This window comes from Myotis myotis, unplaced genomic scaffold, assembly GCF_014108235.1.
Source record: "Myotis myotis isolate mMyoMyo1 unplaced genomic scaffold, mMyoMyo1.p scaffold_m19_p_5, whole genome shotgun sequence".
Taxonomy (NCBI): Eukaryota; Metazoa; Chordata; class Mammalia; order Chiroptera; family Vespertilionidae; genus Myotis; species Myotis myotis.
Genome location: NW_023416357.1, coordinates 92,727,566 through 92,755,488, shown reverse-complemented (window position 1 = coordinate 92,755,488; position 27,923 = coordinate 92,727,566). Strand labels below are relative to the sequence as shown.

At 43.0% G+C, this 27,923-nt stretch overlaps 1 protein-coding gene and 1 pseudogene across 2 annotated transcripts in view; both read left to right on the top strand.

Annotated features, from left to right (window-relative positions):
- SHISA9 (shisa family member 9) overlaps positions 1–27,923 on the top strand; it is a 284,104-nt gene that overhangs the window by 235,684 nt on the left and 20,497 nt on the right. For both annotated transcript variants that reach the window (XM_036310729.1, XM_036310728.1), the window contains exon 3: positions 22,019–22,174. In XM_036310729.1, the coding sequence (XP_036166622.1) occupies positions 22,019–22,174 (156 nt within the window). The remainder of the gene's footprint in view (positions 1–22,018; positions 22,175–27,923) is intronic.
- On the top strand, positions 10,082–11,838 carry LOC118655911 (annotated as a pseudogene).

Here is a 27,923-nt window from a genome sequence, read left to right as displayed (position 1 = left end):
TTCTACAGTCTCCTGAGGAGGCTTCTGCCAGGGATCTAGGGCCTCACGCATTGTAATATAGTCGCTCTCCGGGCTCCTGACACAGCAGATGGGGCTGGTGCCACCCACGGCTGACAGATGAGCCTCATTTACAGCCCTCAGCATTTAACCACTTGGCAGAGTCATTAGCTCTGAGATTCTGGGGGAGCCCTCCTGTCCCCAGCAACACAGACAACTTCCCACCCCCATGCCTCTGTCTGTCCCAGAGACCTGGGAACATGGAAGAGAGGAGCCAGCCTCCAGCTATGGGTCGATGAGGCCTTAGAGAGAAGCCATGTTTGAACCTAGCAATTTGCCCAGAGAGCAGAAGAAGATGAGGTGGTCTCCAGTAGAACATTAGCCCGCTTAGTCTAATTCCAGGTCCAGTTCCTCAGAGGCCAGCTGGTTATTTTTGTTGCCCTATTCAGTAACAATATCAGCCTTTCTAGAAAGGCCTGATACTGAATATAAGGTGGCCTGAAAATTGAAGCAAACTTTGTTCCTCTCTCACTTGTTGACATTTAAGGCTTTGGGTGGCCAGTTATTTCCATGACAATCACAATTCCTTAATATCTATTGAATGTTGACCAGGTGCTAGGCATAAACATCTTTACACGCTTTATCTTATTTTATCCTCACATCATTACATGAGAGGTACTATGATTATCACTGTTTTATAGCCGAGGAAACAAAGAATTGGAGACGTTAAGAAATTTATGCAATCATACAGCCACTCAAAGCAGAGCCAGGATTCACACTCGAGCAAACCCACAATGCCTCTCCTTTTTTTCTCAAGTGATTGAAGGAACTGCTCTGTTAAATAAGCATGCCTCCTGGCCTCAGCCCAGTGATGGGAAGGAAGGTGGGGCTGGAGAAAGTGCAAGCTCTCTCCTTCCTGCGAATGAATAGTTTTGAGATTCAACAAGTCGTGGCCTAATTGGAAAATTAAAGAACGAGGCAAGGCCATTGGGCGGGAATAGAGTCCTTTTGCTGTAAAGAGGACCAGTCACAGCCCACACCTCCCTCTGCTACTTCTTTCTGACCGAAGGATGTGTGTTAAAGTACTGTGTTGGGAGCAGGATGGAATGGGTGGGACAAGACTTGAAATATTTGTTTAGATTTCTTTCTTTGAGTTGATGTTGGCCCAGGACATCGACCTTTACTATATGAGGGAGTTGCAGGTCAGTTAGAAAACTTTCCTAAGAGCCTGTTAGGCAAAGGACTCTGGCTAACGTAGTTCCTTAACTTAGATTGGCCAGGAACCTATGACTTAGAGCTCCAAGGGGCGAGTAGGTCTAGACATGGACAGTGTCCCTGAAGTGTTTGTTGAATGGATGAAGACTCTTTTTAATACTTTTACACTTTTACCTCTTGGCTTCCACAAGGAAGTATAGCCCTAGCCAGTTTGGCTCAGTGGATAGAACTTTGGCCCACGGACTGAAGGGTCCTGGGTTTGATTCAAAGGCATGTACCTCAGCTGCAGGCTCAATCCCCCGCCCTGGTTGGAGCGAGTACAAGAGACAACCAACTGCTGTGTCTCTTTCATATCGATGTTCTCTCTCTCTGTCTTTCCCCTTCCCTTCCACTCTCTCTAAAAATCAATGGAAAAATATCCTCCGGTGAGGACTAACAATAACAAAAAAAACTATAGATATATTCAGGGTGTCTTCCTCCTACCTAACTTTTAAGATAAATTCACTCCCCACAGCTCTGTTGAAAGAAATTTGTTGTATTGGGTTGTTTATGACTCCACCCCTGTCTCAAGCCACAGAAGTTTGAAGAAGAGGAGAGTTTGGGGAGAGGAAGGATGGTTTGGGATCTACTTATGTAGCAGCTACTTCCACTGCCTCACAAAACTGACAACCTGGCAACACCCTCACCCCTTCCGTTTTCCGGGACCCGCCACCTCTGGGATGTTTGGATCTGTCTTCTGCAGCTCTCCTCTCTGGCTGTTTCCACTTAAAATCTCATCCCATTTGGACCCCATGTTTCAGAGATTCCTCACAGTTTCTGGTCTGCCAGCAGTACGCATTGTTTCTTAGCCGGGCCATGTCTTTTCATATTTTGAAAACTTCTAAACATTTACTTTACATTTATATTCAGTAAAAGTCATTCTTCTTGGTGAACGGTTGTATGAGTTTGGACAAGTGCATGGCGTCATGTAATCACCACCACAAATGACACATGTGGTTTCATCCCCCCTGTTCACCCCCAGATTCTCTACAAAGACTGCCCCTTTGTAGTCAACCCCTCCTGCAAACCCCTAGCAACCACAGACCTGTTTTCTGTCTCTCCAGTTTTGCCTTTTCCAGAATATCTCATAAGTGGAATCACATAGGATCTAGCACTGTGCATCTGCCTCCCTTCATTCAGCATAATGAGGGTATTAATAGGCAGTTCCTTTTTATTCCTGAGAGGTATTCCCTTGTATGGATGTTCGCAGATTGTTTGTCAGTCGGCAACTGAAGGACATTTCGTTTGTTCTCCGTTTTTTGGTGACTATGAATGAATCCACTTTACATAACATGCAGGTTTTTGTGTGAGTATAAGTTTTCATTTCTCTTGGTTAAATACCTAGGAGTGGGATTGTTTGGTCCTATTACAAATATGTGTTTAACTTTTTAAGAAACTGCTAAATAGTTTTTCCAAAGGGGTTGTGCCATTTGCATCCCTCCAGCGGCGTGAGAGTTTTAGTTGCTCCACATCCTCACCAGGACTTAACATTGTCAGTGTTTTTTGTTTTTGTTTTTGCTATTCTTATATATATGCCATGATATTTCCTTGTGGCTTCATTTTGCATTTTACAAAATATTTTGATAATATTTTTAAAAAATTCGGTGTAGGAGGGATGACTCTAAGGTATGCCCTGTCTTGAAACAGAGGTTGCCTTTGATCTCTGTACCTACTTTTTAAAAAATATATTTTTATTGATTTCAGAGAGGAAGGAAGAGGGAGAAAGAGATAGAAATATCAATGATGAGAGAGAATCATTGATTGGCTGCCTCCTGCATGCCCCCCACTGGGGATCGAGCCCACAACCCGGGCATGTGCCCTTGACCGGAATCAAACCTGGGACCCTTCAGTCCGTAGGCCGACGCTGTATCCACTGAGCCAAACCAGCTAGGGCTGTACCTATTTTTAATATCACATATGTTATGGGGAGGTTGTCTCCCTGCCTGCTACCCACATTGGACTGTAAGGTAAGGGTGGGTTTTATTCTTTTCTCTTTTCCTGGTCCCCAGAAAGACGCCCGGCCTAGGATTGGACATGGTGATTATTTGGTAAGTTGGTTATTCAATGAATAAATGTGCTCAACCTGTAATTAGAAGGGATTTGGTTTACTCAACAGTCTGGGAGTTCCTAGAGAAATAAATGATTAGGTTGTTTTTATTGGGGTAGGATATATTTTTTTAAGTGGTAATGTTGCCCTGGCCAGATAGCTCAGTTGGTTAGAGCATTATCACGATACACCAAAGCTGTGGGTTTGATCCCCAGTCAGGGCATGTATAAGAATCAATCAATCAATGCTTAAGTGGAGCAACAGATCAATCTTTCTCTCTTCTCTTCCCTTCCCTTCTCTTCTCTTCTCTTCTCTTCTCTTCTCTTCTCTTCTCTTCTCTTCTCTTCTCTTCTCTTCTCTTCTCTTCTCTTCTCTTCTCTTCTCTTCTCTTCTCTTCTCTTCCCTTCCCTTCCCTTCCCTTCCCTTCCCTTCCCTTCCCTTCCCTTCCCTTCCCTTCCCTTCTCTCCTCTTCTCTCTCTCTCTCTCTCTCTCTCTCTCTCTCTCTCTCTCTCTCTCTCGTAAATCAATAAATAAGACATTTTAAAAAATGGTAATATTATGGGAAAGAGGATTTAACGTTATAGACACTTATGTGTGTCAACCAATAAGTCCAGTGTTTTTAGGACATGTCTTGTTTTATCCTTTTCTGTCCCGAACTTGTCATAAATAGTCAGATAGTATGGAGACAAAAGCACTGGCTTTGGACTTTGTCTCTGCTCCTTGTGGTCTTGAATAAGTAGTTCAAAGCTTTCCTTTGCCTCAGTTTATTCATCTGCAAAATGAGCACAATAGTGCCTAATTTATAGAGTGGATTTGGGCATAATGAAGGGCATGTGGGTAAAGCACTTGATATGTGTGGGGTTTTCAAATTGTGGTAAAGAATACATAGCATAAAATCACCATCTAAATGTACAGCTCAGTAGCATTAAGTATTTTCACTTTGTTGCAAAACCAATTTCTAGAACTTTTTCATCTTGCAAAACTGAAACTCTCTACCCATTAAACACTAACTCCCTATACGTTCTCTCCCCAGCCCCATGGCAACTCTCATTCTATGCTCTGTCTCTATGAATTTTGACTACTTGAGGTACCTCATATAAATGGAATCACACAGTATGAGTTTTTTGTAACTGGCTTGTTTCACTTAGCATATGTCCTCAGGGTTCAGGTTGTGGTACCCATCAGACTTTATTTTTGAAGCTGAATAACATTCCAATGTATGAATATACCACAGTTTGTATATCATTCATCCCATCAACAGACACTTGGGTTGCTTCTACATCTTGGACATACACGAGTATGTGAATATCTCTTCAAAATCCTGTTTTAAATTCTTTTGTTCGCTTTTGTACTGCATTTGGTGAAACTTAGTTTTCCATTTTCCCCCTTTTATATGCAATGAAGGGAGGTGCCAAAGGTCCATTAATTTGCCTAAGGCCTCAAAGCTGATAGATTTGAACCCAAGTCTTCTGACTCTCAATGATCTGTTCTATTTCAATAACCTTGCTCTCCTCTCAAATCGTTCTCAAGAAGAGGGATTGGCATTTTGAGTGACAGAGAAAGCTACTGGCAAAACTTGAGGAGATCTGGAAGAGGGGTGTCCATGACTGTGAATCTCATAATCGTTCACTTATACGCTTTGTGACAGGCCCTTAAAAATGGAATTTCCAAGCTAAGTGGGAGAGATTTGCAGCTCAATTACGTGAGTAATTTAATAGACAAAATCTTTGAGGTTGATAGGGTGATAGAGAAATCAGAGTAGTATGCCTCCGTGCATTGTGAATCTTCAACCGAAGCATGAGCTGAAGGCCTTTTTGGTGCACACTGCAGCAGCCCCTGATGGGGGACTGTCTGTAGGCTCCTCCAACTCCTCTATAGAATCATCTTTACCTGAGATTTGATGGAGGCATATTTCATCTTCTACCCATGGGCACATGTGCCACGCTCTCACTTGGAGGGTACACACATGAGCAGTGTAGCATCCCAAGTGCCAGGAGGAGCCCAGTTTTCTCATTTGTTATATTGCTTTGCTTTTTTGTTGTTATTATTTGCTGTCCCAGGCATCAAATGGTCCATAAACAGAACACTTATCCATCGCATATCCAGTCGAAAAAGATAAAAACAAATTTCAAAGCAACTAAAATGGCTGTTGCTAAGCCAGCACATGCATTGCATTTTTCTATGTGACTGCCTGTCACAGCGGGTGCCTGAAAAATGTTCCTTTTTCCTTATCTTTTCCTGTATTTGAATTCAGTTCCATGCAAGCAGCTAGGCTAGGCCCTGGAATGGAGGGATGGGGAAGATAAATTCCCTGAATTCAGAGGTCTGGGACAACAGTCATTGAAAACAAATAACAGTATTCTTATGGATGAAGAGGGAGTTAAGGAGTGTTACATGTTGAATTGTATCCCCCCAAATTGATATGTTGAAATCCTAGCACCCAAGACCTCAGAATGGACCTTGTTTGGGAAGAAGTCGTTGCAGGAACAGAGTAGGCCCCCTATCTGTGTTTTTGCTTCCTGGGGTCTCAGTTACCCATGGCCAACTGCAGTGTGAAAATATGTGTGTGGGGGGAGGGGGGCGGGGGGATTCCAGAGATAAACAGTCCATAAGTTTTAAATTGCAACTGTTCTGTGTAGAGTGATGAAATCTCCTGCTGTCTTTTTTTAAAAAATATATTTTATTGATTTTTTACAGAGAGGGAGAGGGATAGACAGCCAGAAACATTGATGAGAGAGAAACATCGATCAGCTGCCTCCTGCACACCCTCTTTTGGGGATGTGCCCGCAACCAAGGTACATGCCCCTGACCAGAATCGAACCTGGGACCCTTCAGTCCGCAGGTGGACGCTCTATCCACTGAGCCAAACCAGTCAGGGCTCTCCTGCTGTCTTGTTGGTGATGTGAACCATGTATTTACACTGCATACACTGCTCCCCAACCTTCAGTCACTGAACAGCCATCTTGGTTATCACATCTGTTAGATATGCTGTGCTTGTGTTCATATCACCTTTATGTTACTTAATAATGGTCACAAAGGGTAAGAGTAGTGATGCTGGCAATTCAGATACGCCAAAGAGAAGCCAGAAAGTGCTTCCTTTACGTGCAAAGGTGAATACAGTCCAATTAGATACTTTAAGAGAGCGATAGAGAGACAGACCACATTCACACAACTTTTATTACAGTATATTGTTATAAATGTTCTCTTTTATTATTATTGTTGATCTTTTACTGTACTTAATTTGTAAATTAAACTTTATTATAGGTATGCATGTGTAGGAAAAAGCATAATATATATATATAAGGTTCGGGGCTATCCACGGTCTCAGGCAACCACTGGGGGTCTTGGAATGTATCCCTGCAAATAAGGGGGAACTACTGTAATTAAGTAAGATGAGGTCATACTGGAGTAGGGTGGCCCTCTAATCTAATATGACTAGTGTTCTTATTAAAAAGGGGAATTTGGACGTAGATGTGCACACAGGAAGAACACAACGTGAAGATGAAGGGTCAGAAATTGGGGTGGTGCATCTATAAGCCAACGGACTCCGAAGACTGCCAGCAAACTACCAAAAGCTAGGCGAGAGTCCTGGCCCAGCTTCTCCCTCACCGTTCTCATCAGGAGCCAACTCTACCGACACCTTGATCTTGGTCTTCCAGCCTTCAGGACTGTGAGAAAATGAACTTCTGTTGTTAAGCCCCCCAGTCTGAGACACTTAGTTATGGCAGCCCTAGCAAACTAATACAGAAACTGTATTTAGGATACGATGGGGTTAGGAAGGTCCCTTGGAGGGCATGATGGTAGGCTGACACTGGTAATATGATTCAGACTTACCTTGGAAAGATGTAGGAGAGCATTTGCAGAAGAAAAATAGTATTTTTCCACAGGCTAATGGTTACTTTAGGGTTTATTCTAACAAATTGAGAATCTTGTTGGAAATCTCATAACATATTAGGGCTTGAAACAATGATACCTGAGAGGACTGGCTGCTGCTCACCGTGCAGACTCAGCATGTGGAGGAGAAAAGAAACGATGATTAAATAGATGGAACTATGAGAAGGAGGACACAGGGAAGGGAAGAAACTGAACAACCACGTCACTCTGGGGCTACCGAGCGAAGGGGCAACCATCCACTGTTACGTGATCGGATGAAATGGGCCACTGTGAGCATAGACAACCTTTTGTGTTTATAAAAGTGGTGCTGAGCCACCAATGGACTTTAATCACCTTAGACAGGTCCTGTTCCCAATAAAGGAAGCGAAACCAAGAAATTATAGTTTCTTGAACATACATGCAGTGCTACTCTAAATTAACGCGGTCTCCTCTTCTGGTTACTGTCTTTGATCGTCTCCCTTTTACAAAATGTTGACGAAGAAGGCTTTCTGAAACTGGGTTTGGTACCCTCTCCCTTGTGCTTTCACAGAACTCTGTGCGTTGCTGTATCATAGCACTAGCCATGCTGACTTTAACATCCTCCATCTCACCGGCCGTATTTCTGGTCTGCCTCCCACCCTACACTGTCATCTTCTTGGAGCACAACCTGGAATCTGAAATGTATCTTCATCCCCCAGAGCCTGCATAAAAACGGGCCAAATGTGAACATTAAGTAAATATTTATTTAACAACCTCAGTTTTTAAAATTTTCCCATTGTAAGTGGTGAAAATAATTTTTTTTTTTGCATGCCCTTGGGTAGCACAAATGCTTCATCTGCCAAAGGTTTTACAATGATATATGCACATTTTGTTTTTCATTGCAGATCCCTGCCACCAAGATTCAGTAAGATGGGCTTAATTCTTTCTCTATGTAAACCTTTTCTGATGAGAGCCTAGCCTGTCATGTTCTCTTCTGACAAATTCAGGGTAATTTTGAGATTGATTTTATTTATTTTTTTTTTGCTTGCTTGTGGCCAGAGAAAAAATCTACATGGTGTATCAAGCTATAATTTTCAGGTTTTCTCTTAAAAAGGATGCTGGCCATAAAGGTTTGGAACAGATAGAAAGGAAAATCGAACTGAAAACCAGAGCTATGTTATGATTTCTGAAGGTCTATTCTCTTACCAGTGAAATGGGCTCTGAAAGAACATCTCCTGCATATTTGCTCTCATTTGTCCAACTGGAGACAAGGGAATAATCTGGAATGTGTCCAGGAATCTGAGTCCAGAGGGGGCCTTATGGAAACCTAACACCCTCTTCTTCTCATGATCACCCCATCACGTTGTCTTGGTTTCCTGGGCAGGAAATATACAAGATGAGCCCGAACCATCTTGCAGGACATGAAAATAAAGTAGTTCTCAAAAAAATAAAAGTGATGTAGGTATGTCCAGTGGACATGAGAGCCAACTGGAAGAGTTTACAATTGCCAAACCTGGAGCAATTTGAGCAACAAAACAAAATAATTAGCATTGGATTATAACCCAAAGTATGAAATGCATTCTTTGTGTGTCCAAATTGATATAAATAAATGATTGAATAATCAAGCAAACAAGGATAAAGAAGAATTTAAATAATTGATATAGATACTCCATCCTTACATATGGGCTGAGTATAGTGACTTCCTTCCAAGGAGTATGACATGAAAAAGAGGAAAACAGCGTAACTTCTGTGGAAAGACGTGGTAAACACTACCTCGGCCAGCTGGTTTGGGTTCATGTCAATAGTGATAAGTCATCCTAGTACCTATCCCTGATATGTTATGACAAGAATGTGCCTTTATCTCTATGGTTTTCCTCCCCCAAATCCATAATGCAGGTTGAGAAAAGCATCAGACAAATTTCAGTTGAGGGCCATTCTAAAAATACCTGACCAGTATTGCTCAAAACCACTCAAATCATCAAAACAAGGAAAGTCTGAGAAATTCACAACCCGGAGGAACCTAAGGAAACATAACGACAAAGTTGAATGTGGCACCAGGATGAGATTCTAGGACAGAAAAAGGACAGTAGTAAAAACTAAGTGAAATTGAATGGACCGGGGCTTTAGTGAGCAATATTTCTGCATTAATTATGCCAATAGATGATATTAGTAACAGGGGGCTCTGGGATATGTGGGAGCTCTCTATATCATCTTTGCTGTAGTTCTGAAAATCTAAAAGTGTTTTACAATAAAAAATATATTTTAAAAAGGATATTGTCCCTTGCTGGCCAGGGGCTGGAGCCCATGGCCACCTCTGCTGCCCCCAGAGTGGCCTGAGTGGAGGAGGCACATGTGAGTTGCCCAGAGTCCCCTGGTGCCAGAATACCTAGACCTCTGGGCAGGAGCCTTTCAGGTGGGCTGAGCTGCCTTTTCCCCTCCACACCGCACCTCCCAAGCCCTGACAGCAGGGCTGGACGCTGGACTGACTCCTCAGGCCGAGCCCTCCACTTTGAACCAGGCCCTGGGTTTTCCTGGTCTCGGGCTTCCTTCAAACTCAGGACAGAGGCTGGAGGGCAGTGAGCACCCTGGACCTGGGCATTTTCTTGGGGCCCAGGCTTGTGTCTGGGTTATAGCAACTGGGAGCTCCCTCCTGCTGCCACCTGTCCAGCTAGGGAGGGGCTGGCACGTTCCCACTGTCTCCTTCTGCACCTCTCCCTCTCCTCCCATCCAATAAGAGGCTTTTCCCCCTCTCCATTGGAAATCCAGTCTCAGAAGGGCACACAGCCATTTGTGTGTCCTTCCCAGCTCCGGGAGCACCCTTAGAAATATTACCTACTTATCAGAGCTGAGAATCGCTCATTCTTGACTTGACTTTTCAGCCCCTTTGGAAGACAAAAGTTGTCCCTTTAACAGGCTTTTAACTGACACTTCATGCCTAGCACCTTGTTCATTCGGATCGCCAGCTCCCTGGCCACATCTATGTGACTTCCCCCATCCGTGAGTTCTATTGTCCTCTGGTCTCTAATCTCTTGCTCCCAGAACATCTGGTCAGTTTCACCCCTGGGTGGGAGTGTCCAGGGGGCTTTGGCCCAGGATCCCTCACCGTAGACGGCAGCTCTAAGGTAGCGAGAGAATTGGGCATCAGGTACAAACCAGCTCAGGAGTGGGTGCTCCGGTCACCCCACACAAGAAGATGAAAAAGCAATGAGCTCAATGCATTGGGTGGCTTGTCAGGGGACGGTCAGAGAAAGAATCCCAAGGAAGGCTCAGGCCACTGCCTGCTTCATGCTGAGCCTCCTGCCTGAGACACTGAATCCCGCTCTGAGGAGGAGGAGGAGGAATTCGCTGTAGTTGGAAATCGCTCTCGATTTGTCAAGGGCGGCTGTTTACGACGCTTCAAAGTATGTTCTCTGCTCTGTGCTTTTGCCGTCCTAGCCACCTGCGTCGGCTTGCTGTGGAAGCCCGCTGCTCTGAAGGCGGATCTGGATGCCCTCAAGGAAAAATTTAGAACGATGGGATCTACTCAGAAAAGCTCATTCCAAGAAATTTCCAAACTTAATGAAGAAGAAGTACTCAGCAAACAGAAAACAACTAGAGAAGGTTGATTTGGAGAGCTGGGCTTGAACAAAGTCCGGAGAAACATCATAGACATGAATAAGCAGATTTCTCTGTTGAATTCTGCAGCAAACCACCTCAGAGTCCATGTTAAGTCAGCGGCAGATTTAATTAGCCTGCTTGCCACTGTGGAGGGACTTCAGATGAGCGTAGCTTCCATTGGCAATACCGTAAACAGTGTCCCTCCTGCTGTGGAGGCAAAACAGAAAACTGTGGACGGACACAAGAAGCCATGGAGTTACCACAGTGATATGAATCAGCACTCCTTGGCAGAAGCTAGGGGAAACAACCAGATTATTCCATTGCCTTCAGCTCCATCAGAACTCGGCAACAAAACCCACAGTGAGAATTTGAAACAGAATATCCTGTACCTTCACAACTCTTTAAAGGAGGAGAACAGTGCCCTGGGGGGGGGGGGGGACCAGAGACAGAATGATCTTAAACTTGAGGGGATGAATGAGGCAGTCAGTAATCTTACCCAGAGTCAACTTGGTAGAAAGAGACCGGGTGGCTATGGGCAAGGCAGAAAAGCAAGCAACTGTCCTTCAGGAGGAGGGGTGATAGAGCGGCCACTCTGAAAAGAGAGTCTTTGCATCAGGTGACCAGACACAGTAAAAACCCAAAGCATAGAGAGAGAAGCTAGCTCAGATTCTCGGTATCTAAGCTAAGCCAGACACTACAGCTGATCAGTACTCTCACCTACAAACTGAGAGCAACAGGTCTCCAATTAAGAGCAAATACAGAGTTTCAGAGGCCTCAGCATTGCCAACATTTCCAGTCTCTGAGAGATCGTGTTGAGAAAACTGCCCAGCTAAACCTATCTCCCTACTACGAGTTTCTAGTGTCTGAGACCTTTGGGATGTATTCCATAAGACTGGCCAGAACATGGATGGGAAGCTGACCTCCCAGGAAATTTAGAACTCCTTGAGTTCTGCTATGCCAGCACCAGACAGTTTGAGAGAGTTTGATGCTGACAAGATGGAAGATATTCATTCCTGGAGATAAGAGTAGCATATTTAGAAACCCTTAAGTTTGTTTTTTCTTTATATGATATTCAGCTTGGTGTTGGCTAACTTTGATTTTTTTTCTAGAAATATTAAAATTTAGTAAAAGCGAGATGAAGTCTTTTCCCATGAATGTGTCTTCTTATCTCACTATGGCTTATGTTTCTCTCTCTTTCAAAACAGTTTTTCTCCCCAAAAGAGCTATTTCACTTTCTTGGAAAGGTTAAAATATAGTATAAAATTAGCCTGGTGCTTTAGGCAATTTGAAGATTACTCTTCTGGTTGCCTTCCATGCCCTTACCCCTTTTTTAAAATATATATACCCTGATGGATTTTGTAACAACCAAATAGCATTCTAGCAATAAATTGAGTTATACTGTTATATTTGTATATACGGTACCGTAGACAGTATATCTGTACCTGGAAGGTATTTTTTTTTGAGAACTAATTTATATAAACTATATTTGAAGGTAATGTAGCTTGTCCTTTTTAGTTTCAAAATTGTATTCATAGGCAGATAGTTTGAGAACACCTTAACTCTTCGTTGTATGTGCGTTTCTTTTGCATGGGATTGCTATCCATGGAGGAGTCTTCTGTTTTTTAGTTTATCATCTGTTCTCACCTCAAACTGGTCCTGCTAGCATCATCCCTGAGCAGGTATAAAGTTCCATCCTTTCCCCCTATTCATTTTGGTAGAGGTGTTTCTACCATACTCTACGACTAGTGAATACCCTGTCACGCAGCCTGGGAAAGTGCCCTATCTCCAGGTACAATGAGGGCATCTCGAACTCCTTTGTTCTGAGTTGATCAGATTCATTGGCTTAAGAAGAGCCCCAAAAGCCTATTCTTCAGTATTAATTCTGGATTTTTATTTGTAAATTATCTTAACTTACCCAACCTGGGACTTGTGTGTGGCTGTCTGTAATCAAGACTCACCTGCCACATCTTGGCTCTGAGAGGAAGGTCGATGGTAGTGCTGAGTTTGGTTTTGGTTTTGAATACTTTGAACTTTTCCCTCCGGCAGCCACTACTGCTGCTTTCCTATATTACCCCAAACACTGCTTCTTGGACTTTATTTTCTTTTATTCTGTACCATCTGGTATAATGTTTACTTAAAGGGCCTCCTTATAAATCAGGCAAAAAGGTTTGGTAGGAAGAAAGGAACCAAAAGAAGAGCGAACCCAGCTTAGGGTATGGCTGTGGTGTGGTCTTAAGGGAAGAGAGGAGCCTGGCACTTAGGAATGTGCCTGAAACATCAAAGCTGAAGACTGGGCACTCTTCACCTGGTGGCCACGCCCATTGGGGTGGACTGCTCTCAGTGCCCCTGCTGGTCTCGCTGGTCACAGTGGAAGATTCTGACTGTGATGGGCTCATGTTCATAATGGCCTGCTGTTGAGTTGTTTTTAGTGACAGTTCCATTTGCTACACCTCTCATTAGCTCGCTTACCATCACCAGCCAGATGCAGTCCCTTCTTTCATTTCCAAACCAGAACACATTAGGGTATTTCTGACTTTATAGAGCATGCATTGTTTGCTATGCCAACCTAAACTACCTTGTTTTTTTCTCACATTAAGAAATGTCCATCTCCTTTGCTTTAGTGGAGCTATTTTGATAATGCATAAGCAGTTTTGGTTTTGTTTGGGGAATGAATTAAAGGTTTCCATGACTTGATTTGAACTTTGGTTATTTCATATCAGTATTATAACCATTTTAATTTATCTAAATTAAACATTTATTTTTTCCAAAAAAAATATATTGTTCCTTATCACTACCTCGTAGTGTTAATATAAAGGTAAAGGAGATAGTGCATAAAAGTTCTTTTTAAAAATTATTTATTTTTAAATTAAAAATTTTTCAATTGCAGTTGACATGCAATCTCTATATATAAAAGGCTAATATGCTAAGTGCCCAATTGTCTGACCAGTCACTATGATGCGGACTGACCACCAGGGGACCAACACTCAATGCGGGAGCTGCCGTGATGCGCACTGGCACCCCAGACCTGGTGTTCACAAAGCAACACTCGACTTCTCCCAAGTGGGACACAGGCCCCCCCACCAACCCGGAGCGACAGCCCACGAAATCGCAGCCAAGGCTGCAAAGACCCCATAGTGCAAAATTCGGCCCACAGCCCAGCTCAGCCCAGAAATTGTTGCTATTGGTACCAGGTAATGACGTCACGTAGCATTGCCTGGCTTCCTCTCCCTAGCGACGACTAGTCTCCTTGCAGTTTCTTCAGCCCAGGAACATGACTTGCTTTATAGCCAGGTGGAAACATTTCACACTTTAACCAAATGTCTGTGAAGCGTTTTTCTGTGCCTCATCTCATTTGATCCTCACAAAAGTCCTGGAGTAGGTAGGAGACTCCATGGAATCCTATTTTCTTTTCATTAGCCGGAAAATGGAGATTTAGAACGTTTAGAAACTTAACCCGACTGAAAAGAAGTAAGAAATGGTGGACCTTGAAAATGACTTCAGGTTTTCTCACTGCACAGAACATAGTCAAACACTGCTGCAATTAAATATTTTACCCTTTGTTCTCCCTACGTGATCTACAATAATAATCTGCTTCGTGTTGATATTTATTGCTGTGTTGCTGACAATTACCTGAAAGAGAAGCTTCACTGGGCTGGAAAAAGTTCAGCTACATCAGAAAGCAGGTCTAATTAAGCAAGTTTATGCTATATCTATAAAAGGCTAAGTTAACTCGTGCATGCACAATACATATAAAGCTCTTGCTGGCGCCAATCGCATGCATGTGTTTCAATCTGTCATTGTCAATCATGAATTTGGTTGACACTTCTGTTATAGAGAAAGGGCGAATAGTGATATTAAAATACTTCTAATTAATTTATTTTCAATGTGCATGAATCTGTACACTGGGCCACAGTATTATATTAATTTCAGGTGTACAACACAGTGATTAGACATTTACAAAACTTACAAAGTGATCACCCCAATAAGTCTAGTGCCCCCTGACACCATACAGAGTTATTACAATATTATTGACTATAGTCTCTATGCTGTACTTTATATCCCCATGACTGGCCACCTTCCCTCCCATTTATATTTGGCAATTTGTACATCTTAATCTCTTCTTTTTCACCCATTTCCCCACCCCACCCCCAAATCTGGTTCAAACCATTGAACAGGTTCTTCAAAAAAAAACTACCCTAAAACCCAGCAATTCCACTTCTGGGTATTTACCTGAAGAAATTAGAAACACTAATTTGAAAAGATATATGCACATCCATGTTCATTACAGCATTATTTACAATAGCCAACATACGGAAGCAACCCAAGTGCACATTGATAGACAAGTGGATAAAGGAGATGTGGTGCATATATATGTGAACCCTGAGGAAAAAAGATACCTACTAAGAAGAGCTCCTGGTGGCTAATTGGGCTCAAAATAAAAACAAAACAAAGCAGAATCTAGCAGCTATTTCTGTACAAGGACTTCTCATGCAAACTGCACTTCAGGGAGAAGCCTGTGCTGAACTGTCTACCTGCCATCTGAGCCTGCCCTTATAAAGGAGCCCCTGGAACCCTATTTCAACCAATAGGACTGAGGCTTTCCTCATGCAATCAGAGCTGTGCAGCTCCTACCAATCAGAGTGGCTCTGTTCTGATCAATCAGGACAGTGCCTTTTGGAGCAATCAAACTGTGAGGATTTGGAGTCCTCATTTGCATGAGGATGGTCCAATGAGGAACCAGGGGTGGGGACTTCTGTTCATGTAAGCCAGCTCCCCTCTGGCTCTGGGAGCTCACTTTACCTTTCCACCTGTGACTAATGACTAGGTCTCCCTGGCTTAGCTGAAACACCAAAGATGTCTCACCAGAGCAAAGCAGAACAGACCAGCGCAGCACAAAGCAGACCTGCATGGAGCAGAGCAGGCCATTGAGGAGAAGAGCAGAGCTGTCTAGCCGGAGACAGGCCTGGCCCCAGCGCCGCCTCATAGTGGTGCTATTTTACAATTGAGCTCTTTTGCAATGAATAAAGTTTCCGTCTTCACTGCACCACAAATTGGGGATTCCTGTTGGCGTTGAATTGGCACCAATGACCATTGGTTGACATATGCAATGGGTTATTACTCAGCAATGAAAATTAATGAAATCTTTTCATTTGCAGCAACATGGATGGACCTAGAGGGGATCATGCTAAATGAAATAAGCCAGACAGAGAAAGACAAATACCATATGGCTTCATTTATGTGTGGTATCTGAAAACCAAAACCAAACAGGAACAAATAAATGAAGAAACAAAACAGAAACAAAGTTATAGATATGAAGGAGTTGTATATCAAGTGACTGGCACATAATATATGCTCCACAAAATAATATTTCACCATCTTGTACCTTTCTGTGCCATTCTTCCTTGTGATATGCCTTGAAAGACTATCTATCTATCTATCTATCATATTTATATTCCTTCTCTCAATTGGCAAGGGCAGGCTGTGCAGATTATAACCTTTCCTCCCAGAAGAGCCACGTTGGTCTGGTTTCTGATAGTCATTGTCTCCTGGACTGAGAAACCTGGAGCACCATCCCAGAGTTTGTACCTGAGCATTTTTACCTTAATGATTCTATCTGAATGGCATTCATTTCATTTCTCTGTTTGGTGACTAAGATATACCATGTAATAATGACACTTACACGGAGGTTACCTTAATAAAAATCTGCCAGATGCTTCCAATTAGAATAACTGAATCTTAACTTTATTTGAAAAACTGTTGGTCAAATACATGAGGCCTCTCTTTTCTCTTAGGAAGGAGAGCGTAAGGAGGCCATCAACTTTTTGTTTGCTGACTGAGAGTCTTGACAGAATGCAGCATCACAGGACAGCATGTTCTTATTAATCATATCTAAGCTTCAGAATGAGCTGCAAGATTATAAGGAGGCAGGGAAAGTCTTCTTGTGGCTGTGGGTAGGAAGTACCTTTCTACACAGGTGAGGTGTGTCTAGAAGGGAAATAATCCTGCTAAGAACAAGACATGTTGGTCTTACTGAATTCCCTTTATGGTCATGACTGTGCAAAAGACATTTTATACATCTCTATATGCATCTATTTAAACATATTGCTATCTATATCCTGCATATTCAAATCTATCTATCTATCTATCTATCTATCTATCTATCTATCTATCTATCTATCTTTAGATTCCTTCTCTCAATTGGCTACGGTAGGATTTTCAGATTATAACCCTGATCTTATCCACTCCTCACTCACCTTATTGTTCTATTTTCTTGAATGCCAACCAGGTTTTCTCTCCATCTACACTTTTGTTTCTCCCCCGTAGCTGGATATATTTGTGGAAAATTCACAGAGAAACTGAGTTGTGAGGTCCTGTTCAGGAAAATGAAATAACATTTTAAAAACCCAGTCACAAATGTCTGTTTAATAATTCTTGATCGCTGGCCTGAGACTGGTTTCAATATTTCTGAATATTCAGTGCCTGGAAGCTAGCACAAAATGATGATCTAAAACTACCAGAAATTTGCTTCCTGTGGTTCTGAATGTGAAAGCAGGAACTTTGGGGCAGCCTCCTTTCTTTCTTTGTGAGGGATCACTTTGGTGAGCCTTCTCCGTCATACCCACTTACATTAAGTAGCTAACCGCTGCCCTTGAGGTAGCTCAGGGCTTGGGAGAGTCATCCAAGAGCAAATACCTTATAATGGAATATTAAACATTTTGTTTAATAATATAAAAGGCTGTCCCAAGTGGTGAGGAACATCTATACAGATCTTTATTTTCTTTAATGAAGTGTTTAGCATTTCCCCTGACCTGCCTGGAAATAGGATTTGTTCCTAGTGGGTGGGATCTGGGACTAAGGGAGCAAAGAGATGGGAGGAAGGGCTCCCACTGGCTTCTGGGCTGAGGAGGTCAACTCTGTAACTAGAAAGACTGGTGTTTGGAATCTATTTCCAGGGGGAAAATGGGAGGGGAGGGGACTTCCATTAAGACATTAGTTAATTAGCTTATGAATATCCTTGAGAATTCTGTATGCACTACTAAGGCAATTTGCTCTTTGAAATATCTACTGAAGCTCTGTAGAAAACCCAGGAGTATTGCCTTTTGTATCTGACACAATCCTTAGAGCCCCATGGGCAGCCTCCCCTTTGGTCAGTTCCAGATAACAATCACACTAGTCAGAAGTCTACCTTGCAAGTGACAGTAATCCCAAAGCATACTAGCTTATTTAGAAAGGGGCTTCCCTCTCTCCTCTGCTTCTCGCCCATTGTCCTTTATTTCTTCACAATGGAAAATGCTTTTGTCCATGTGATAGATTCATACTCACTTGACTTCATGCCTTCTAGCTCCTTGACACCAAAGGTTCCAAATAGAAAAATTCAGGGAAGAACTCTGATTGGCCCAGCCTAGATCACACACTCACTTCTGGCCTACTCACTGTGAGAAGAAGAAGGTGTTGTGATTGGTTTGATTTGGGTCATGGGCTCACTTCTGTGGCCAAAAGGGTGAGGTACTGGCCTGATTTCCAAATGCCAGCTCTTACATCTCTGAGTAAGAGTTTCTCTGGCCACTAGAGCTCACTCTGCCCATGAATAAGGCAGGTTGCAAGTGCTGAGGAATAACTGTCTTCTGGTCCTCAACCAATGACTAGTTGAGTGAGTGTATAAATACTAAGGTGTTCCCTTCTCCTGGGGTGACAGAATTCTGAGACATGCACTCTACACCAACATACCAAAATGCCAGTGTGGAATTAAACTCCATCCAGTTCACCAAGGTTGCTTCTTGCTTATCATTGCACTCTCTAGCTGTTTCTTTCTCTTCCCTGTTTCACCCCCCGCCCCCTCCACTTTACCAGCATTTCCTGAGATCATCTCCTGTTTATGCTTCTTGCACTTAAGTCCTTATCTCAGTGACTTCTTCTGGGGAAACCCAAACTAAGGCAGTTACCATGATTGGCAGCTCATCCAGTGACTCAAATGGGGATGAGGAAGTGCCAGAGGAAGTGGTGGCTCTGAACTCACATAAACAAAGCTGTCCACTAGAAAAATATGTCATGAGGAAAAGCACAGAATGAGAACTTACATAAGCCACTTACAACTGGACTGACATTTGGGCACAAAAACATGTCTGGACGGCCATGCCCAGGGAAAGCAGACAGACCTCACCAGCAGGTTGCTCTGGAGAGGAAAATGTCAAAGGACCTTGGGGTCCAGGGTCCAGTGAAAGTTGTATCTTATGCAATATCTTTTCCTCCACTAATTCATTAATCTTAAGCCTCTCCTGCCCCAGCTGAATGTTAGCCAAAAACCTATCATGGAGAAGGATAGGGCTGCCTTCTCAGATGCTGGCCAGAGGCTGGGCACTTGGCTTATGTTTGATGACATTTTCATTAGACAGTTGGGCTTGTGTGATGGCCTGTGCATGGGCAGTGATAAAAATGCTCTCCTTATCTCTGTGTCTCAGCTGTGAAATCCCTGCCTCTTTCCATTTGGGTTTATTGGTTTCTGAAGCCCAACTCTTCCATGCATGCCATGGGTTGAATTGTCTAGGAGCAGCACTTAAGAGGGGTACAGGGCATGAGACTTGAGAGAGTGCCTGTCAGGTAACACACACACACACACACACACACACACACACACACACACACACATACCTCTAAGGTTGTGAGAAAAACAAAATGTTAAAGATAAAGGAGCTGCACTTAAGAATCTCAGATAAAGTCTAAATCTGGGGTGTCAAACTTCAGCCCTTGAATCAAATCCAGCTACCGCCTATGTTTTTCAATAAAGTTTTATTGGCACAAAACCACACCCATCATTTACATAATGTTTATTCTGCTTACTCACTACAAGGGCAGAGTTGAGTAGTTACAACAGAGACTGGATGGCAAAACCTACTTATTTACGATCCGGCTCTTTATAGAAAAAGTTGCCAACCCCTGCTCTAAACTTGTCCTGACCCCTGGGAGCTCTGTGGTATCTATTGCTCCATAATTCATCCCCACCTGAGACAAAGGCTGGTCTTTGGATCTTAATGTCAGTGGACATTGGTCGCTGGCCACCCCCGGTGGCGAGGGCGAGGTGCATTAAGCGCCCTAGAACTTGGGTGGTGGCTCCGATCAGCCTAGAGAGCAGTTTTCCGGACACTTGGAACAGCTGTGGGCTGTTAGCGGCTGACACAGCAGCGGGGAAACGGGTGCGTGTCCGGGAATCTTCAGGGCACCACCAGCAGCCCTGCCGCGTTTGTCTGGATCTGCACATGTGCTTCTTGAAGTTGGAGAGAACCTGTATTTCCTGCCTGAAATGGAGCCATAATTATGTCACCTAGACTCCTGTCTCCCATTTGACTCTTGCCTCTTGTTCATGCATCTCATTGCTCTCAGGGTGAGGAGGAAGCCCTTAACAAGGTTACTGGGTCCTGCCAGCCTCTCAGCCCCACCTGGTCCCACGTCTCTCACAGCCCGCCCTGCAGCCATGCCTGGCTAGTGGCCACGGAGCATTCTTTCAGTGTCTGAGAATGAATGCACTGTTCCCTCCAACTCAGGGCTTTCAGCCGTGCTGCTTCCTCTGCCTGGAACTCCCTCCCCAGCACCTTCTATCTCCCCACACTTGACTAACATCTAGATCTCCAAATCTCAACTCAGAGAACATTTCCTCAGAGAAACCTCTTGAATCTCCCCACGAATCTGATTTCACACAAGTAACCAGTACTCAGTTTGTGTGTCTTGACGTATTTTTTCTTTGCAAACCATAGCACACAAAAATATGCATAGATTTTCTTTTATTCAACAAAAATGCGATGTTCTTTTTAAAAAATATATTTTTATTGATTTCAGGGAGGAAGGGAGAGGGATAGAGAGATAGAAACATCAATAATTAGAGAAAATCACTGATCAGCTGCCTCCTGCATGCTCCACACTGGGGATCGAGCCTGCAACCCGGGCATGTGCCCTGACTGGGAATTGGACCGTGACCTCCTGGTTCATAGGTCGATGCTCAACCACTGAACCACACCAGGTGGGCAGAAAAAATGCTATATTCTTTTCTTTTCTTTTTCCTCTTAACAATATAAAAACCATACGAAAATATTCAGTTTAACATGGTTAAATGATTTTTAACTTATTGTTTTCTGCTGGATGAATTATATTCCATCATATGTATGTATATATTATGTACATAATATGGATATACAATAATTTATTTAAGAACTTTGTGAGCATGGATTATGTTCTAGTTCCTAAGTTGGCTGGTGGGTGAATAACTTCCATATTTGTGCATGTATATTTGCTATTTATCAATTACTACATAATTAAATTTAAATAGTGAATAGGAATAAGAGAATGAACATGCTCAAAATAACAAAGTAAAAGAAGTGAATGTTAAAATTAAAAAAATTATTTCCATATTGATAGGAGTTCAGATGGTTTCTCTATGAATATGTGTGTTTTCACTTTACAAACAACAGTGCAATGAACATCTCTCAACAAATATCCCTACATCCTGGTGCTTATATTTCTGAAGGCTCAGTCCCTAGAAGTGGCATTATTTGATCAACATGCACATGGACTCTAAATTCAGGACCCACTCCCAGATTCCTTCCTGCAAATGCAGCAAATCACACCAAATCCACCATCAGTTGATGAGACTGCCCAGTTTCCAGCTTCCTTGCCAGTATTGGTGTCTTTCAATGTTTTCCATGTTTGCCCATCTCTTGGCAAAGGAATGGCTTCTCATCATTGTTCCGACTTGCATCTCCTTGACTATTACGAAGTTGATCATCTTCTTATTCATATATTGTTTTGATAATAAAAGTAGTCCCTCCAGGTCCTAGCCTAGTAGCTCAGTTGTTTAGAGCGTTGTACTGATACGCCAAGGTTGTGGGTTCGATCTCCCCTGAGGGCACATACAAGACGCAACCAATCAATGCATAAGTTAAGTGGAACAACAAATCAATATCTCCCTGTCTCTCTCTTCAACTCGTATCTCTCTCTCTCAAATCAATAAATTAAAAAATAGCCCCTACAATGATAGGATCTTGTGCTAATTTATGGTGGAGGTGGAGACTTTCTGGGCACATCCTTTGCCTTTATCATCTGTCCTCACCTGCTCTCCAGTGAAGACTGTGTTCCGTGGTTCCTGATGTGTCCAAACACCCGTTGCTGTTCTCTCATGTCCCCAAAGGGTCGGAAGTTTTGGTCTCGATGAATACAGCAATGGTGGGGTTGGCAGAAGGACCTGTGCTCTCTGTGACCATCTCCCTCTCTCTTTATTTCCAGACTCTACCCAGATGAACAACGCAGTGCCCACCTCCCCTTTGCTGCAGCAGATGGGCCATCCGCACTCGTACCCCAGCCTGGGTCAGATCTCCAACCCCTATGAACAGCAGCCTCCTGGCAAAGAGCTCAACAAGTATGCCTCCTTGAAGGCTGTCGGTAAGTGCTGTTTTGTTTCTCCTCTCCTCTTTCTTCTCTACTTTGCTGTTCCATCCAGATCTTTCCCTCTCTCTCCAACTTTTTTTCAACTCCTTTTTCCATTCTTCTAATCTCTCCCTTTCTTCATCCATCTATCTCTCAAAATCTCTCTTCTCTTTCTTCTTCTCTTTTTCTATCCATCATCTATTATCTATCTATCTATCTATCTATCTATCTATCTATCTATCTATTTATCTATCTATCTATCTATCATTCTACCTACCTATATATTCTGGATTTATCTACCTGGGATATAGTTTACTAAGGATCAGACCCCTCAGATGCTTTCTGTCTGACCCAGGTCAAGTCCGTCCTGGCTGTGTGGTGCAGGATGGGCGGGCAGCACGTGCTGGGGCTGTTACCTGGGGAGGAGGATCCGTATGCTCATCAGGTCCCACTGACACCTCAGCCCCTTCTGCATCTACCATCTGCCCTGGTGAATCCTCAGGGAATCTAACATAGAATCCAGGACATGGAGTCTCTGACTGCCTTGCCCTTTAGTGGACAGCATTCATCTACACACAGAAATTCAATCTCTGAGAAGTGGGTGAAGATCACGTTCCCATCCCAGGAAGCTTCTGCTCTTCAGGAGTAAGCATTTCCTGGGACAGGCAGCCTGGAGCTGCTACTAACCGAGTTCTTACCAAGTGCGAGACATGGCACTGGGCCTTTTTGCCCTGTCTCATTTCCTCAGAGTGATCCAGAGAGGAAGGCCAGTATGGTTCCAATTTTCTGATTAGGAAACTAAGACTCAAGGAGGCTAATTGAACTTGCCCCATATCAAGCCGCTGTGGGCGACAGAGCTGAGACTTGAACCTGTGTTTTTATCACTCTGGAGCCTATGGTCCTGCCACTGCCCTCCCACAGCCCTTCGGTCCATTCCCCAATCAGACATGAGGGAGTGTGACAGTGACCAAGGATCTTCAAGAATGTACTCATGACAGAGTCCTATTGGGTGACAGCAACAGCCACGGCTAAGGCAGACTTTGAGCAAACAGAAGACCCACTGCCAAGGCACTCATTAGAGATGGAGTGGGAACGCTTGCTGATCAATTCCAGTGTGAAATATCCTAATTCCATTATAGAACTCACACCAGAAACCCAAGCACAGACACTGTCACGTGTCTATGATGCTTGTGGTTGCCATGGTCTACAAACATCGGACTCACAAAACGACCAAATTGGTGCCCAGCAGACAGCCAGGCACATACTAGGAGCTTAGTAAGTGTTTGAGCCAGAACTCTATCTTTAGGAATTCTTGTTCCCTGATCTCCTAGGATTTCCAGATGGAACCCTGCAAAGAAGGGTTGAGCCAAATTTATAATACCAAGGACGCGGGCTGTGCAGACTGACGCGGGCTTTTCTAAATCTGAAGCTTCATAAGACCTTACATACCAGTCCCCTATGCTTCATGTTTAATTTCACCGCCCAACTGAACCCTCATCCACATCTCATGACCACAGATTCCTCTATTCCATATTGTGTGTTTGCACAGCACGTACATCTTAAGCCTGTTCAAATAGACACAGATAACACTAGGAAGGGATGAGGGCTGTTGCCTAGGAGAGGAAGAGTCAGGGCATCTGTGTCGATGTAATTGTGGAAGCCTCATACATTATTTGATGGCCTGCCTCCCGTTCGGAGCCTTGCATTTAGGTCATAAATAGTATCTGCTCTTAATATTTGATTTCTTTCTTGGCACACACAAAAAAAATCAGTCCAGATGCTTTATCTTTTGTAACTGGTCACATTACCGTAAACAACTCATTTGTTCAACTTAGGCCCAGCCTCTCATCCCCCCTCAAAACCGGTAGCTCTTTGGGTAAATAATGGATACATGTTGCCACAGAGTTCCTTGATTTCAGAGTGCAGGATTTATGCATGGTGCAGAGCAAATGTCTGCAGTGCATTTGGAATTAAATCTGCAGTATGACAATTTATTTGACACTCTTTGAGTAGCCTTTCTTCCTCAAAGGAAGAACTCCTAAAATGTTTGTTGAATGAGTGAATGAGCTTGTATTTGACAAGAATCAAAGAATAGCTTAGTAGGAAGAGAGCCACACCTCTATATCCTCTAAGACTTGTGAAGGATCTCACTTGGGGAATACTCCCTAATCCTCGATATGATTAATGGGCCCTCTTGCTTCTTCTCTGACCATTGTGGGGGCTTAAAGATAGTTTTGGGAATCTCTAGTGAGTGGAAGTCCACTGAGGAGCTGACTGAGGGACTGCCTGACTCAATGGGTTACCAGGAGTCCAGGATCTGCCTGCACAAATGACATGCAAATCCCATAATAAACATTATTTCAAGGGTTCTTTATTAAGTCATAATGTGACCATGGTGTGAATGATGGGATACATTTCATGATTGAAATCATTACTACCCAGGAGAGAAGTCGTTTAAAAAATGTTTTGCTGTTAAAAGCTCAGCAACCTCTGATAACCAGACTTATTTTATAAAAATGTCCATTCAGTAAATAAGAGGAGACTTGGACAGATTTTAGGGTGAACTGCCAAGTTTAAAAATACCACTGAAAAATAAATTTCTCCTGGTGGCTTTAATATCCAGAACATCAGGTGGGTTAGGTAGTCACTGAAACCCTTCGACCCAAGTTTCTGCATTTGAAAAATGAGGAGGCTGAATTATATGGTCTCCAGGCACCGCTCTAATTTTAAAATTAGAAAGTTAAACAATCTCACTCATTCTAGTTATTACAATATCTAGTTATTACAGTATGGGCCATTAAATTGTCCCATTCATTCAATTCCAACTCTGGGGAGAAGAGGGTAGTAATTGTTGGTTGTTCCTTTTAATTTAATTTTTTTGGTTTGCTTGTTGAAACACACTCACTCATGTTTAAAGAGAGCTCTTTTCTCTCTGTAATTCAGGAATTATAACATTTGCTTTTATATAGCATGTGACTGCAGACGCATCTCTGTTCCCAAGGGATTCACTGCCCAGTTATCGGTAAAGATTATCACATGTTAGGGAAATGTCAGAGGCGAAACCTCATCGGACTCTGTACAAGAATGAGGGATGGAATTGACTTACCATATGTTCATTCATTCACTCATTCATTCAATCAATCATCCGTTTGTTCATTCCCCAAACATTTCATCTGACATCCCTTTTTCATAGGTTTCATTGAGGCATGAACCAAGTCTTCCCCATGCATCAGTGTATCCCCGGCATCTAGCACCATGTGGGGAACTTGATAAGTGATCCCGCTATATATTTGTAAAACTGGTGAATAATACCATGTAATCCCACATCAAGTCAGGAGCAGGAGGTGATCAGCAAGATGGCAGAATGGCATCTGCAACATGGCCTCTGCAAGTGGTCAGGACTGAGTTTAAGATCTAGTTCAGACATTTATCAAGTAATTGAAGAAATTACTTAACCTCCTCAGGTCTCAGTTTCCCCATCTGTAAAATAGAGATTAAAAATGTACAGTGTCTATAGTCAGGCCTCAGTAAATTCTGCCACGCATTTAAGAGTTGTTTGTTGCTCATATTTTTCCCCTGAATCTCCAAGATACACTGGTGCCTTGATTAACACGCAATTGCCCAGCTTGCACTTTGAAGGAAGTAGATAGATCTATATCCTTTCCTCTAGTTGGATGGGAAAGACGTGCCTGAAAGCTAACTCACTTCGGGAATTTCATAAAACAAACAAGCAAGTAAGCAAACAGCAGATGACTTTTCAGAGGACCAATAAAGAGGCAGCCCAAACCTCTTGGCCCGCTCCATCTATCTCCTGGACAGTGAAGACCCACGCCCAGGTGAAGGGCGACGGTCTATCAAAGAAGGATTCTATTTCACTCAAGTAATCCTCTTACTAAGTCAGGAATGTGGGTCCAAGCATTTTAGAAATGTTTTCCCCAAGATGGAAGTCAAGAGGTGTGTCTGATGATACGCTGAGCCAAAATGTTGCCTAAAAATCTAGGTAAGCACCCAAGTTCTCTGACCTGAGCCACCAGTGTGAGGGGTGGTTACAATGTGAAGACCCATTTTACGGTTCCTCATAGGTCAGTCCTTATAAGACGGAGGGGTTTGTCAAAATATCCCTAAGCATCACCTGAGAGTTCGGAGAGGGGTGAATCCTGCCTCCTGAACTAGAAAAGGCCCACCCTTTTCTGCAATTCCTGATGGATTTTGCCAACAGAAGACTGCCCCCTCATTGGTATTTATCTCCCATAGGCCCCAAGTCTAGTTTCTCCTCTAGGTGTCTGTCTGAGACTTTAAATCCTCAGCCACCGAAGGTTCCCAAGCACGTGCCCTTTAGATGCTTCAGTGCAACTTTGGTTGCCTAGTGAGAGAGACAGGATGCACCAGCATGATTGATAGAATGCTGTGCGTGGTGCCTTTGTTTTTAATTCAAAATTTTAATAAGAAAATATTTTCTCTGTTGCTGTTTGACAAGACGATGGACTATTTTGCTGGAACCGTGTTACATTTTCCAATAGCACTTCTTAAAGCCACAGTGACAATGCATTTAGACATGTGGAAATTGCTTTTTCACTTTTTTTTTTTTTTTTTTTTTTTTGGTGTGAAAACCCTAAATGATGCATACAGGCCTCACCCATGAAATGACCTCTGTTAGTTTATTATTTTGTTTAAAGTTATGGCAGGAAGGGAGCTGGTATCTTTGAACGCCCAAACAGTATACCTCTGTGTTGTTCCAGTGTTTTACAGATGGGGAAAGTGAGGCTCTGTATGGTTAAGTGATTTTCCCAAAGTCACACTTTTGTAGATGACAGAGATAAGAGTCATATTTAGGATTTCCTGATGCAGAATCCTATGTCCTTTCCACAAAATGACGCTGTCATCCAGAGAGCAATTTCTGGCATCAGAAGGATCTAACCAGCCAAAAAAAAAAAAAAAGTGGAGGATGCCCCTTCTCTTTTTGTAGGGGGAGACTGAGTAAGGTGTTAATTGTTTTTCATTGTTTGAAGGCAAAAATCGTCCTGTGATGCTGAGTATAATTGAAATATATTTAATGTATATTATCGTTGAAGTATAATTTACACATAATTAAATACACAGATCATAATTTTACAATAGTGTGATTATTAAAATATACACATACTAGGGTAACCAACATCCCAGTAAAGACAAGAAATATTTTCATCTCCCAGAAAGCTCCCTCATGTCCTCTTCTTCTCAATGCCTCAGGTCCATCCCTTTTTAATAGGAATTTAATTTTTCACACCCAAAATACTTATCTAATGTCCACTAATGCCAAGTGCATAGTGAAAGCTTACCTCTGTGTTTTGATAGCCCACATGCCCTCTGAGTAAGTGTCCTTATTAACAATGGATTTTATGAAACAAAATTTGTCGGAGCGAAGCCCTGTCTTGGGTAGTGGGGACAGAGGTGACCACAGCATGGTTCCTGTCTTCAATGCAACAGTGATGGCTTTGACTGGGGGTGACAGAGCTTCCTTGAGGCCAGTGACTTGGTCAGGCTTGTGTCCACCCGCAGAGGACGACTGGGCCAAGTAACTGTTTCCAAGTGTCAAAGACCCGGGCTCAGAGGAAGAAGAAACAAGAAGTCATCCTGGGCGGGTTCCACTTAATTTTAACTTGTTACTCTTCTCCTGTCGCTCCAATTTCCCCTCTGTTGTGAGTGATGCGGGTGTAGAATTCAGACCCACAGGGGGAATGTGGCAATTTGAGTGTCCTTTGGAACGCCTGTGAGGCCAACCGGA